General features: G+C 37.3%; 1 protein-coding gene across 1 annotated transcript in view; it reads left to right on the top strand.

The window, feature by feature from the left end:
• LOC107287475 (opsin-5-like) overlaps window positions 1-4,404 on the top strand; it is a 22,902-nt gene extending 18,498 nt beyond the window's left edge. The window contains exons 4-6 of the mRNA XM_015815996.1: window positions 1,309-1,413; window positions 1,747-1,970; window positions 3,961-4,404. Of these exons, the coding sequence (XP_015671482.1) occupies window positions 1,309-1,413; window positions 1,747-1,970; window positions 3,961-4,404 (773 nt within the window). The remainder of the gene's footprint in view (window positions 1-1,308; window positions 1,414-1,746; window positions 1,971-3,960) is intronic.
• The last annotated feature ends 10,419 nt before the right edge of the window (window positions 4,405-14,823 follow it).

Here is a 14,823-nt window from a genome sequence, read left to right as displayed (position 1 = left end):
ATTATAGAAATTAATCATTATTGATTGGTTTTAAATATATGAACCAGAACAACACACTGTTTACTAAGTACTAAAGATTGTTATTGTAAAAAATCAATAAAATATATTTTAAAAAATGGGGCAACATTCTTAACAATCCCTCAGTGCTTTTCATAGTCTTCAGAAAGCCCTGCGTTTACTCTATAAAATGATTAGCCTGGATGGGGAATGGGCTGCAGTATATCTCAGAGAGCTCTGATGTCTTGGACAGATCTAAGAACAGACCCTACAAGGCCCTATTAGCCACACCTGCCACCTGCTCTTCAATCATAAATTTATCAGTGCATAGTGCTGTAATTGTGTACATTGCTTATGTGGATGGCCTTATTATAAAAATCAGTGGGGATTACTCTCAGGAAAATGTGTGTAAGAATTCAGTAATCCTAATGCAAAACTTGTTCATTCCAATGATATGAGGTATACCCAAATCTGTGGGGTTCTTGGTACTCTCTGAGCTTAGTGATTTTCTAGCAGATGTTTCATTACCAAACTAGGTAACATCATGATGATGTCTGCAAGAAAACCACCAAGTTCAGAGAACACCAAGGACCCCACAGTTTAACCCTGTGCTACAAATATTCTCTTCTATTGGTACCCAAATCTCTTTGTTTATGGGCCATAATTGTTATTTAATTTTATTTATTACATTATGATTCTTTGTGGATATTGGACTTAGAGAACATAAAAGGCATAAAAAGAATATCCTGTGTCCTGTCCAACCACATTGCTTTTATTGCTGGATGAGTGGATATTCTAAGTCATATTCTTAGTTCATTAGAGGCTTCAGTGAAATAATTTTTCTTCAAAGTTAAATTGGAAGACATGATATAGGCAAATAAGCACAGTTATAATTCAAGTATGTTTTGCATGAACATTATTTAATCCTCCAAAATATACACAACTGAGAAATCAAATCATCTTGAAATTTTAAATGCAGTATGAGAATTTGGATTTCTTTATTTATTTTTTAAAATCCTGCGTTTATTACTTTATAGGTAGCTCAAGGAGGTGAACATACATAATACGCCTTCCTTCTACTATTTTCCCCAAAAGAACAACTCTATGAGATGGGATGAGAAAGTAATGGACTCAAAGTTTCCCAGCCAGCTTTCATGCCAAAAATGATATTAGACCTCACAGTCTCCTGGTTTCTAGGCCAGCACCCTTAACCATCATATCAAACTGGCTCTCCTAATTTCTTGATGGAACATTTATTATTATTATATTATTGTGAAAGTGTTAAAAACCCATTTCTGGTGTTTATTTCAGTATATTGTATCAGCCTGAGCAGTGTCTCCTTTGCTATTTTTCTTATCTGGACAACAGCTTTCTTCTGGTCACTGGCTCCACTCTTGGGATGGGGGAGCTATACAGGTAATTCATTTTTTTAAATTATTCTGCATGTCCAGGTATGGCTACCTTTGTTAAGGCTGCCACCAAATCAGCTATCAGTTCTGTACTGAAATAAGGAAGGAAGAAGGAAGTCATTGTGATAGAAATGTCATAGTCTTCCCAATAGAAAGTTCTTTGACATCCCAACACACATTTCACTGTACTCTTTGACTTGCCTTAAGACATTCTAACCTTTCCTTCTAGTAAAAACAACAACAACAACAACAACTCAGCAGAGTAGTTCTTTAAAATGCAAAAGTTAAGAATGACGTGTTTTAAAAACTGTACAATGAACCAAGTTATTCTGCTTCCTAGACCGGATGTATGGAACATGTGAAATCGACTGGACAAAGGCCAATTTCTCAACCACATATAAGTCCTACATTGTCTCAGTGTTCATCTGCTGTTTCTTTGTGCCTGTGATAGTCATGGTTTTCTCATACACGTCCATCATCAATACAGTTAAGTCAAGCCATGTATTAAGTGGAATGGGAGACCCAACGGACAGGCAGCGGAGGATGGAACAAAGTGTTACCAGGGTAAGGTCTGGCCTTTTCTTCTCTTGCTGAAACAAAATTGCAAACACTCCATTGTGATAGCTATCATATCTGGTTAGCAAAGATATGGTGGACAGATCTCTGCTGCCATTCAGTGGTCAATCTGGATCTTTGCAGCCCAGATATGGTACTTTTTCCATATATTATTTTCTTGCTCTCTGTGGTAATCCACAGCAATGCAGCATAAGGCAATATAACAGATATAAATAGAGAATCATGACGTGGATTTATTAATTGATTTACAGTATATTTAGACTGACACTTAGGATAAGAAACCATGCTGAATGAAGGGCTTTTAGGATAAATGCATGAAACCATTACAAAAAGGCTTTTTCTCTTATCCCAACCAATCTGAAAGCCAACCCCCCCCAACAAAATTCATAGTACACTTAAATGCAGCTGAAGAGTAGGTCATAAAAGACTTTCTAAATTATATGCTCTGGTATTTACTGTGAATAACAGGGTCAATCATGTGGGTCACAAAAGTCAAGATGGCTGTTCTGTCCCAGCCTACATGAGTCCTTGTACTCACAAGGAGAAACCCCTCTTTCAAGAAACAGGCAGGAACTGCAAGAAAAAAACAATCCTTTTATTCTCACAGACCTGAGTCAATGTCCAAGGCAAACAAAAACAGTCCACAGAAACTCGATCCTCAGCACGAATGGTTGCCTTTGGCAACCAGTGCCTCCCATACCTTCCCCTTTTACAATTCAGCCAAGGTGTGGCTTCCTAATGCCTTCTCCTTTGCCTTTGCATTCCTCTGCCCCACTCTCTTCTCCTGTCTGTGCATTTGTGCATCCGGGATTTATCCCAGCCATTCCTCATCACTGTCCAACTCAGGCTCCCAGCACAGCTGTGTCTCAGCCCAAGCGCGATTAGAGGGGCCAGGCTCCTTGTCTGATTGTAAGTCTTGGAGCTCCTCAGAGCCTTCCTCTGATTCTGATGTCACTCCAGGCCCCTCCTCCTCATCTGAGTCCTCAGACTCAGCTGCCAGATCCACTGGCTGCCAAGGAATCACAACAATGGCAGCTGCAACTGCATGATTGATGCCTTGTTCCTTTTTTAATGTATTGTGTGTGCAAATGCTTGTGAAAAAGGACTAGGGCTTCTATCAGGGGCTGCAGCAACCAACTTGATGTCATGGTTCTGACTAACGAAACACTTCAAAGAACTTCCAGGCATTGTTTATCCTAAAAAGTCTTTAATCGTGAAACAAAGTGTCGGCACAGCATGGTGGATGCCAAGATCTGAATTCCCCTCCCCCGAGCACATAATATTCAATCATAATTCCCTCCTCTAATTTGCAGTCATAAATCACGTTCTCCAATCAGTTTGAAGGGCAAAGTTTCCCTTCCGTTCTTATCTTAACTAATCCCCACACACATTCTTTCTCCTCCCCTCCCAGCATCATCTAATTTAACTCAAAAAGTACCACACAGCTTATACAGAGTGTGGCTGCCTCTTCATATTTTGTCAAAGCAAGAACATTCAATGTTAGCAGCGTTGACATCTGGTCCCCTGTACAAAAAGGGTAGATCCTGTATGTAAACAAAACATACGTTAGGGACTATCTCTCAGTTTGTTGGGGTGTTTCTTGTAAAACCTTTTAATGAGTCTGTCAGCTTTCACATCGCTAGACTTCACCCAAATGGCTTCAGACAACAAGTACTCCTTCCATTTGTCAATGCTGCTAACATTGGATGTTTTTGCTTTGACATTTGACTTTTTCTACCCCACTGGTATGCAAGTGCACAAGCAAAATGAAAGGCAAACTATGTAGACCATGGCTTCTGGGAGAGCCAGCTTTAGGCTAAAGCCATGTAAGCTCTGGCTTTGGACCCCAAAGCTTAGCAAGCCCCTTCTTCCGAGTTGTTGATTTCTAACATAAAGTTCAGGAAATCTAAATTGACTCAGCTGTTGGGTGTGGAAATGGAAACCAGCAAGTCTCATTCTTCCATTTTCTCTCATCTAGATCTCCCTTGTTGTCTGCACATGTTTTATTGCTGCCTGGTCCCCATATGCTGTCATTTCCATGTGGTCTGCTTGTGGTTACACCGTCCCCAACTTGACCAGCATCTTTGCCAGCCTTTTTGCAAAATCTGCCAGCTTTTATAACCCCATCATCTACTTTGGGATGAGCTCCAAATTCCGAAAAGATATCTCCATCTTCTTCCACTTTGCCAAAGAAACCAAGGACCCTGTAAAGCTCAAACAGTTCAAGATCCTCAAGCAGAAAATGGACAACTCCCCATCTCAAGGAGAAGAGAAGAATGCAATAAATGCACAGCCTGTCCTGCATTCTGATTCAGAGAAGGGGAGTCATTCTAATACGCCTCCCCCAGCAAACAGAGAAGAGCGTTTGGTTGTTTTTGATAACTTGCCCTCAAATCCTGACATTGAATGTGATCGACTGTGATCAGGAGCATGGACATCTAATTAATGCAACACATAGAATATGGATTTCTTTGAGTGTCCTTTCTCTATCTCCACCTTGTCATATTAAAGCCCATTTGATTTTAAACAAAGTTAAGAGCTATGAAAGTAAGAACAAAATTGTAAGACTGATAACATTTCTTGGTAAGTGACTACATATGAAGTAAAACAGCACAGACTTAACATGAATGGTATTTATTTCTCTTCTAGTGCTGAAAGATTGCAGACAAAATATATTCTTGTACAATTCTTATTCTCTGGCAGGTTTAATAAAAATGGCAAATTTCCAATCCCCAGTCTTAGGAATTAGAAGTTACATTTTTCTGCCTTTTTATTCCTTGCTTGGAATCCCATGTTGTTTTGCTTGTTCCACCAAAGCACAATATTGCTTTGATATTAGGGAAACTTTTGCCAACAGCATTTGAATGTGGCTCCACATCCAGCCACCAGAGGGTGAACAATAATTAATGTTCTTACCAAATATACTAACTGCTACACAAACTGTCAGAAAATCAAACAATTCTTGACCCAAAGATTTCAACCAAGCTGTGGGGGTGGCAGTCTTGATTCCTTAATCATATCTGAATATAGACTACAGTCAAAAGCTAGTTTATATACATTTTAGGTAATGCTTAAGAAAACAGATAAATTAGCAAATTTAAGGAAAGGAGAAATGTTTTTTTCTAAATATTCTAGAAATGCAATCCCTATCAGTCCATATTATTGTTGTTTATTACACTGCCTTTTTAATATATATCTATATACCATTAAAATTTTCATTGTGCTTGTCTGTCTGTACCATGTTTGCCAAGGCTGCATTATACAACAATTTTTTTAATCAAGGCTCCTAAAATCCACTAATTTAAAGAAGGCATAAAAATCTAGGGCCCATTACTCCAGTGGAATTGAAGTTTCTGAAGATGTTCAGACCAGTTTTATTTGCAAAACTGCGCCTATTGCTACGGTCCCGTTTCTGCAAGTCAATAGGGAAGCTGGCAGGAAATTGGAAGTCACTCCTGCTCCAGCTGCTTTTTTGCTCACGGTTATTCTGTTTTATCTAGTCACATCAGACTGCACTACCTTTCTCTCAAAGGATGACCCAATAAATCACTGGATTGTCTAGCTGGCATATCTATATATTAATATTCCTGCCACTCATTTCCCCACAATAACAACAATCCTGTGAGATGGATTGGACAGAGAGAGAAAGAGAGAGTGAATAGTCCAGAAACACAAATAATATTCAGGAATATTTTGTAAACAAAATATATTATGCAAGATCTTTAAGGGAACTGGGTATATACCCCTGCCTTTAATAGAACCAATCAAAATTCCAAAAGGTAGAGGTGAAAACTGTTTGCCAAAATTTTTCACTGTAGTAGGAAATACCAAAAAAGGGAGGGGAGGAGGGGAGAAGGAAATAAAAGAGTAAAAAATTCTAGCTAGGTGCTTTTAATAGTGACATGTATCTTGGACTATTGATGTTAACAATATTTTGGAACCTGAATTGAGAAGCAAAGATGGTGACATTGTACATTCTGCTTTGTTTTTGCTAACACAGCAGTTCAAAACAATGTGACAATCCCATCTTACATAAAAATCCTGACTGACAGAGTTTTTAGATTTTTTATTTAACCTTCCTCCAATAAGTAGTCCAAGAACATGATACTTCCGTTTAATGAAATGTTTGGGTTCATTTAATTCAAGCACCCATCCCCATAGAGGGTGATGTTGTTTATGCTCCAAAAAAACCCAATAATCACAAGAAAACCTTAAGTTGAATGCAGCATGTTAAAATAATATGAATTATATTAAAACAGAATTGTACATGTATCAATTTTGGGTGGAAGAACTGAAATTTGGGGTATTGCATTCACAGCATGGATGCAAAATGAACTTCGGTTAGTAGGAATTTAATACAAAATAATGTTGTGACAGCTATGTAGCATTAATTTTTGGGCTAACGGATCTCTTATAAAATCCACAGCTAGATTCACATAACATAAAAATGGTGTTGTAAACCTAATCAGTCAGCAAATAGAAAACATCTGACATTGGTCTATATTCTTAACTCTTTTTTCTTTTTGTGCATTTATATGTGTCTATGATATAATATTGTTCCTTTGACTATTAAATGAATGGGTAGGGGAGAGAAACTACTAGCACTTTGCAAGCCAGTGGAACTGTATATAGTTCAGTAGGGAGAGGATAGAAGCCTCATGTGTTTCAACAAAGACTACATTTTTCTGCTTGTGATCTTTGGGATGATTACAAAAAAGGCTCACTTTCCTTTCCTTCCTTAGTATATTTGTTTTAAGATTGTCATCTTTAATTTCTATTTCAGAACAAATAAACATTATAAGTAATAAGAAAGAACCACAGACAAACTGAAGGTATATTCATTTTTAGGAGAGAATGGGATAGTTCTCTTTTTTTTCCCCTGCACTTAATTACCATCACTCTTAAAAATCTAATGGTATTTTTCTTCTCATGTCAAGCTTCATATAAGTGGCCTGAGTCGAGGGCACTAACTCTACAGTTTTTTCTTTGCTTGGAAACCAAAGCAGGAGGGACTAGTTAGTACAAACTATACATTTGCTAGGGGTGTCTTCTCTCAACTATAGCACATAAAAAGTGCAGTTGTATGGATCAACACAACTCCTATTTGTGAGAGCCAGTCTTCTGCTTACTATTATAGCTACTCTACCTTCAAGACTAGATAATTTTGTTCTTTTTACTGATGAAATAAAAAGATGACACTGGTTTTTCTCAGGTCCACAGAATGAATGTGGTTGATTCTGGAACTCCTGAATACACTCTTTCTTTAAAAATGGATCAATATTCATCATAGACGATCTTTGAACCATTGGATTGGACTAGATGTCTTAGGATCTGGGAAACCCCCAAATGACTTCAGAATCAACAACAGATTTCTATACTCATGCTTTCTCCTACCCTCAAAGCCGCCTTGAACCTATCACAATTACATTAGGCTTTTACTAACCAGGTGTGAGATAGTTTGTCTTTCCCAGAAAAATAATGGAAAACAACCAATTAATAAAACAAACAGAGTGTAAAAGCATTTGGGAATGAAGTAGAGAAGTAGTCAGCATCAATTTCCTGGTGGAAATAATCTTTGGAACAATTGCTTCTTGAAAAGATCTTGTTGAACTTAACAGCAGGTCTGCTGTTTGACCTCTGCATATTAAGCCATGACATTTCACAGTAGTCAACAAACAAGGAAGACAAAGACAGAGAGTAGATGTGTGGGGCTTTAATTAAACTAAATCCTATAGTGACATTCTTTCAACTTCAACAATGTAATCACAGAAATTGGTTATTAAAAATTCTCCTAGCAGTTCAAGCCAATTGCTATTAGAAAACAGTTAAGAAAGGTCAGGTTGCTTGAAGTAGAAAATAAGAAAAAGGAATGCTGAGTTAGACCTTTAGAGGATCTGTGTTTTTGGTTTATGATTGCTTATTTAGTACTGTTATTTTCAGTTCAATTGGACCTAGATATACCTTTGGCACATATTAACCAAGAAAATGTCTAGATTGCATCAATTTCCTTTAAAATGTCTTCTAACTTATTTATTACTTATTTTGATTAATATTTCTGCAACTCTTTCTATTAAATTCCTGACCGATTCAAGAGTATTTTCTGCTCACAGAGAGTTGCAAACGTTGTGGATTGTGTCCTTTGAGATTTTTTTCAACTTTCTAGTTTAGCCAATAGCCCTAATACTTTCCAGAGGTTTCTTCAGATTTCTTTCAGCAACCCTGCTTAGTTTTCAGGCTTAGACAAAGGTGGCCAGGTTGTCCAATGTTCTGAAAAAAGGTGATTGCAAACCACTTCCATATTGCTGCCCAAAACAGAGNAGAAGAAGAAGAAGAAGAAGAAGAAGAAGAAGAAGAAGAAGAAGAAGAAGAAGAAGAAGAAGAAGAAGAAGAAGAAGAAGAAGAAGAAGAAGAAGAAGAAGAAGAAGAAGAAGAAGAAGAAGAAGAAGAAGAAGAAGAAGAAGAAGAAGAAGAAGAAGAAGAAGAAGAAGAAATAATGACTAAAATTTGTAGAGTTATTGATATCCCAAATCTCCTTCCTGAGGCACCATTTTACTTTTTCTAATGATAGAACTGGTCCTGCCCTGCTTTTCCAAGACTTCCCTCATACTTGAACTGTGTTTTTATCAGAATGACCTATCAGAGAATCTGGTGAAGCACTGCCTAGAGACTGGTGCCAAGACAGCTTAAATAGGGCATATTAAGAAGGCTTTGTGTCTTAACATCACAACAACAACAACATATAACTGACCTTTTGATGTTCAATAAGTAGAACAGGGCCAGATCTAGTTAATCTCTTGATGGCAGATAATCAGGAAATATCAGGATTGCAGACTAGACAGGGATGTGAAAGATCAGAAGAAGCTAATGGAAATCATTCCCATAATGTTATCAGGAAAACAGCAGGACTATATTATCATAATTACCAATATACAAGCTTTACTGGAGGGGTATTTTACTTTATCTGCTTAACAAGATTTGGAGAGCTAAATTCAACTTGTTAGATTTAAAACAACAAACATATTTTTAAAGTAAACTTTCAAAGAAGACTTTCACTTTTTACAATTTTTTCCAGTATCTTAAAGTGAATTTGAACCTGGGTGACATTTTGTGTTTGTGTGTGTATAAACATCCTCAACCCTGAGTTACAAATACTTCCTTCTATCGGTGCATCCTTTCCATATCATTAGATTTTTACTGCAGACCTTGGATGGCATTTATGGAACTACTGCAAATATTTTAAACTAGTAACCTGTGTCAATATTTTTTGAGTTAGATTTGCAAAGGGATAACCCGCTAAAACATGTCTAGTATTTCTGGATCATTTTTGAATGCATACTTTCACAGTTATTTATAGGCTGGATTTTTAGTGCATAATATTCCCAAGATGGTTTATCAAAATAAAAATATAAAATACAATTTAAAACAGCACCATTATACCGACATCTGGGAAATCCAGTGAGGCTTTTACCAAAAAGAATGTGAAGACCAGACTTTTGCTCTGCAGCAAATCCTTGGGAAATGTGTATGAGAACGAAAATTACATTTACTGATTTAGAGCACGAATTTCCAAAATTCTCTTCCCTCCCTCCCTTCAGCCCACTCCTCCTAGATCTTCCCAGTTCTTTAGATCTTCACTGGAAAAGTATTGCACTCTTTTACCACTGACAATTTGCTTAAAAATGTCATATCCTTGTGCCCTCTTGGAAATTGATAGAAATAAAGAATGCATATGAATATATATAATGCTTAGTGAATGGTTCAACATGGAGCAAGTAAGAATTGTGCAATGCTTATTTGTTTAGTGTATTTTAGTGTTTAAAATTATAGATAATACTTGTGGTGATATTAGAGATATATTGTTTGAAGACATAAATATGCAGAAGATTCCACATTGCTGTGAATGTTAGATATTCATATTTACTTACAAGTAAGACCACGAGTTTTATGTGCCAAAATATATCTCCAAAATTGGATTTGGCTTATTCTGGACTGCTAAGTCCCAAATATTGAAACTTTCCAAAATTCAGGAAGATCTAATTCAAAGTAGTTGACTACTTGCCCGAAATTGTATATGGAATCAACCATCAAGTTTTGCTTACAATTCTTCTGAGCATTAATTAAGACATTTTCAACCAGTCCATTAGATATTGCACGGTCTCTGCTAGAAGCAACCCAAATTTGTAGCAGTTTTATATGATTAACTTAGGCAATATTTTTCCTAGGAGAGCCAAATTATAGAACTGTACTCATAAAACTATGGTAAATACCTTCAGTATGTATAATATTTTTAGAAAAATCAATCCTTTTTCCATCTTGGTCAGAAAAAAAATCAGATAGATGTGCCAGTTCCTGGGAAGTATAAGGGAATAAGACAGGATAGGTTCCTTACAAAAGGTTTCTTATGAGCTGTTGGAGCTCTCTTGAAATCAGGAGGAAGTAGCTTACTAATCTCCCAATAGATCACGCTAGAGATTCTGGCTGCACAGACTATTTGGAAGGATAGTTGTGCCAAGACTCTGCCACAGTTCCAGCAGGTTCCATCCAGAAAAATCTGCATTTGTTCAGTTCCCAATCTGTGTTCTACAGAGAGGATTTGTTCAGCTTCATGGAAGCAAGTACTACAGAGCTGTTGCTGGTGTTGCCTATGCATTTTGACCACCCACTACCATGCAGCATCTCAGCAGAAGGCCCATAGGAAAAGTTTGAAGGTCCAACACAAAGAAGCTATTATTGCAATCTTTTGTAGGCCTGACTTAACACCATGGATAAAACCACTGGGAAGTCATTCAGATTCAACTGTAAACCAACAAGCCCTCACCTTACTGTGTATTCGAATTCAGTGTAATCCTATGGAAGAGTCATCCTTTTATTAACTGCCAAGACAAACAAGCCTGGTATTTTATAAATTCTGAACAAAAAACTTTTTGCACAACAATTGGATTGGCAAAATTTATCCAATCATTGGCAAGCTGTATTTAGGTGCCAAATATGTCGCAAACATATGGGTTATGTTCTTACAGTCATTTAACCCAGTCACTCATTCACCAATCAAATCTCCTTACTGTTGATTCTGGCTATGTATAACACACTGATTGAAAAACTTAGTTTGTGGAATACAGAGCGGCCTCCCACATTCTCCATCAAACAGTAATTATTGTTCACCCTCTGGTGGCTGCATCTTAGCAGTAAGTTTTGTGATGGAAAGGCTTGTTTTTTCCTTTTCTCTCCTTCCAGCACCTTTTAATGGAGCACTAAGTATGCAAAACAACTCAATTTTAGGTATGACAATGACTCAATTGACCAAATGGAGTTAGCTTAACCCTGTACATCACTGGGCCTACACACCATTACATTAAGTGGTCCCTGGGGAATTAATTTATTACCCCCTGATTGATCCATTTTAACATGTAATGGGACCTAGGCCAAAGACTATAAATGGGCGCTCTCAAAACCTGAAAGAAACTGAAAGTACAGGAAGGTATAAATTATTTCACTGGTCTCCTTGTAACACCAAGCAGCCAATGGGAAATTATACTTGCAATAGTATGAAATCTTTCTTAGTTTCAGCTTGAACAGCCATGTCTCTAATATATCTGCTTCTTCTGCCGGTCAGAAAACTACTTGCTTCTTGCAACCTGTCTGTCTGCAGCCCTTGGATTTGCACTTATCAAACCACTTTTGAAAATCAGTGTTCAGATGGTCTGTGTTAGAGGTTTTGTTCCCTACTCCAATCCCAAATTACTCAGATCCCACAGACATCATATACTAATCTCTTGGGTGGAATTAAAGTATCACAGCCTGAATTCAGTTTCTTATTTTCTCCTGTCTCTTGTTGCTGCCTTTTTAAAATAAGCTGAATTGCATTTAATTTGGGCAGCTTGAGAGGATTTTAATTTCAAGACAAGGCTGTTTTACATGGTCTCAGATCAGCCTAAAAATTTACCACACAAGGTAAATTTTACCAGCTGCAGCTGTAAGCTGCACTGGAAATGGATCTCTCAGATTACTATCTAGCATCTCCAGCAATCCTGATAGATTCAATGGCTATTTATTGCAATCAAATTCAATCTGGTAGCATTTTGCAGCAGTGAAGAATGTCCCCCATTGGAACAAGAATTTGTAAAGATTTGATCAAGTAAGACTCTTACTGTCAATATAGCAAATTAGCAAGGCTTTAATTAAAATTAAGATGTAGCCAACGCCCAGCCAGATTGCCCACCCCCATGGTCTCTGAAGCTGGCACCCTCAATTTAAGTTCCAAAGACTTTAAGAAGATGCTTGTGGTATATAATGAACATAAGCCTCCTTACACAAAAAGCACCAGCTCCCAAACCTAACCCAGTGGCATTTCCTGATTCCAAATTTAATGGATACCATTCAAATTTGGGTTTTGGCTATTCATGGTAGTTAAGCTGTAACCTGGAATTTTGTGGGTATTTGATGTTCTAAATAGAGTACACAGCACAGGCAAAATCTTTCCCAGAACACTGCAAAATGCATTCATCAACATTTACAAGGGTCCAGTGCCCTGCTCAGGATATTTGCCTTACAGCTTTTCAGCATTTCCAGTGAAATAAACCAAAACTTGCAAATTTCATTTCTTCTTGTTGTTCTAAAATCTAAAGGAAATAACCTCTATGCATGATCTTAGCCAAAAATAGAAAATAAAACCCAAGAATCGGTGAAAAGAAACAGCTGTTGAAGAGGTGGCCACTTTGTTTGATATTGAAAATACTCTGATTGGACAAATGGGGCAGAAAAACTTTGAAGTCCCAATGATTTAACTTTGAGAAATGTAAAATGAAACTATTGGATTTAAACTAGTTCATAGAGAAGTGGGTGCAGAAAATTGTTTCAATATAGCTTTTAAAATGTTTTACACATTACCTTAGATACAATGCAGATTGCGATCAAAGTCTAATGAAAGTTTATGGGATACTGTAGTATTTAACCATAACAGGAGTCAAAGATATATATACATGGAAGAAACCTAATCCATGGGATTAGTCATGATTGACAACTCAGTAAATACATTGTAGGCATATAATCTTCTATTTCTAATCACTCTAAAGTTGCAAGATGGGAAGATCTGGAATAAGAACACAGGTTGAATCACATGCCCATGGCTACATGGTAATGACTAATTGGTTATAAAGATCATGCTTCAGAAGCATAACTTTGGATGAAAATTTCTGTTGTGGATACCTTTTCTCTGTGTTACTGCAATTAAGTACAGTACAGCTTGTTAGAATAATTTGATTACAACTTGTGTATCAAAGCAACTAAGGAATGTGTCTGCTCCTGCACTATGAAGGATACTTGTGTATCTTTTAATTACTATGTCTTCTTATCAACTGTACAGGTAGTTCTTGCTTAATTATGTTAATCAGGACTGGCAACTCCATCGTTAAGGGCCCGGGGTCATAAAGCATGATGTGTGTGATTGCACCATCTTACAGCAGTTCCAGTTCTGATTGCTGTTGTTAAGTGACTCCAGAATGGTCACTAAGCACAATGGCAGGTGGTCAACATTTGTGAACTCTTGCTGACTTCCCATTGATTTTGCCCATGGGAAGCAGCAGGAAAGGTCACAAATGGTGGTGACAGTAGGACACTGCAATGTTGTAATAGCAAGCTGGTTACCAAGTGCCTGAATCATGAGCATATGACTATAGGGATGCTATCATAAGGACCTGTCATAAGTCCCCCTCATTCAGCACTTCAGTCACTGAACAAGTGATCATTAAGTGAGAACTACTTGTACTGTAACTGAGTGCCCTTGGTTAATCTCCTATATAAGATAATGCAGTTCTTGTTCATGGATCTTGTGCAAGAGGCCAGTGACTTGGTATAACTCCTAGCTTTGGACTAATAACACGATTGTTTGGAACATTTGGCATTCGGACCAAGACATTTGGCATTTCTTGGTGTGCCAGAAAGATTTTCCACTAGAAAGGAAACAGCAATATTCCCTAGAGAAGGGGAAAGGGGAGGGGGGGAATCACAAAACCTACATCATGCAGTCATAATGCAAACTCCACCATGACAAACTTGCATCCCAATGTCTGATGCAAATATCTAAGCATGTTTTTGCATGATGCAATCAATGCACATGTATCATTGTGATATAATCTTGGTTTGCTGCAGACCTTTATGCTGCTAAACCCAGACTGCTGTTAATGGTAAAACTGGCAAAGTTTAAAGTATACTATCCCAACAGTCTGCATTAAGGCAGAATGTATACTCACATTCAATTACAAATGCCCTATATTTCAAGTTGGAGAAAGAAAGGGATGGAAATATTCCTAGGAATCCTGTCCCCACACTGAGATTTTCTTTCATTCTCAAAATCTGAAATGGCAGCAGTAATTTAATATTACAGACGAAAATTTAAAGGCATTTGTTATGGTTACAATTTATAAACCAGAATAACAAAGAACTCTGAAAGGAGAGAGCAAAGAAATGCCCCCTGCCTTCCTTAAAATTACCCCATAACAATATAATAAAGAGCATCAAGTTAACCCATTTTGATTGATGGCATAGCTCTCCGTGACTCAAAAACCATATCTAATATCCAGTCAGTGTTTACACATAACAAAATCCATACAAGTCACATAAATATTCACTTATAGAAACTTTCCCTGATTTATATCCATTTCAACATATTTTGTCTCTTTCCTCATGCACAATAATATATGAAATGGATATTATTTGGCTTCAGATAGTAGCTCTAGGCTGTTCTTATTTTGTTTCCTAGCTCAGACAAAAGTAATTTCTCTTCCCTCCCCCACACCCTGAAATGGATTCATTGCCATTTCCTTAGATACAGGTAACTTGAAAG

The sequence above is a fragment of the Protobothrops mucrosquamatus genome, unplaced genomic scaffold (genome assembly GCF_001527695.2).
Source record: "Protobothrops mucrosquamatus isolate PMUCROS unplaced genomic scaffold, P.Mucros_1.0 scaffold393, whole genome shotgun sequence".
In the NCBI taxonomy this organism is placed as follows: domain Eukaryota; kingdom Metazoa; phylum Chordata; class Lepidosauria; order Squamata; family Viperidae; genus Protobothrops; species Protobothrops mucrosquamatus.
Note: the sequence above shows the minus strand (reverse complement) of the source record. Positions and strands in the feature narration are given on the sequence as shown.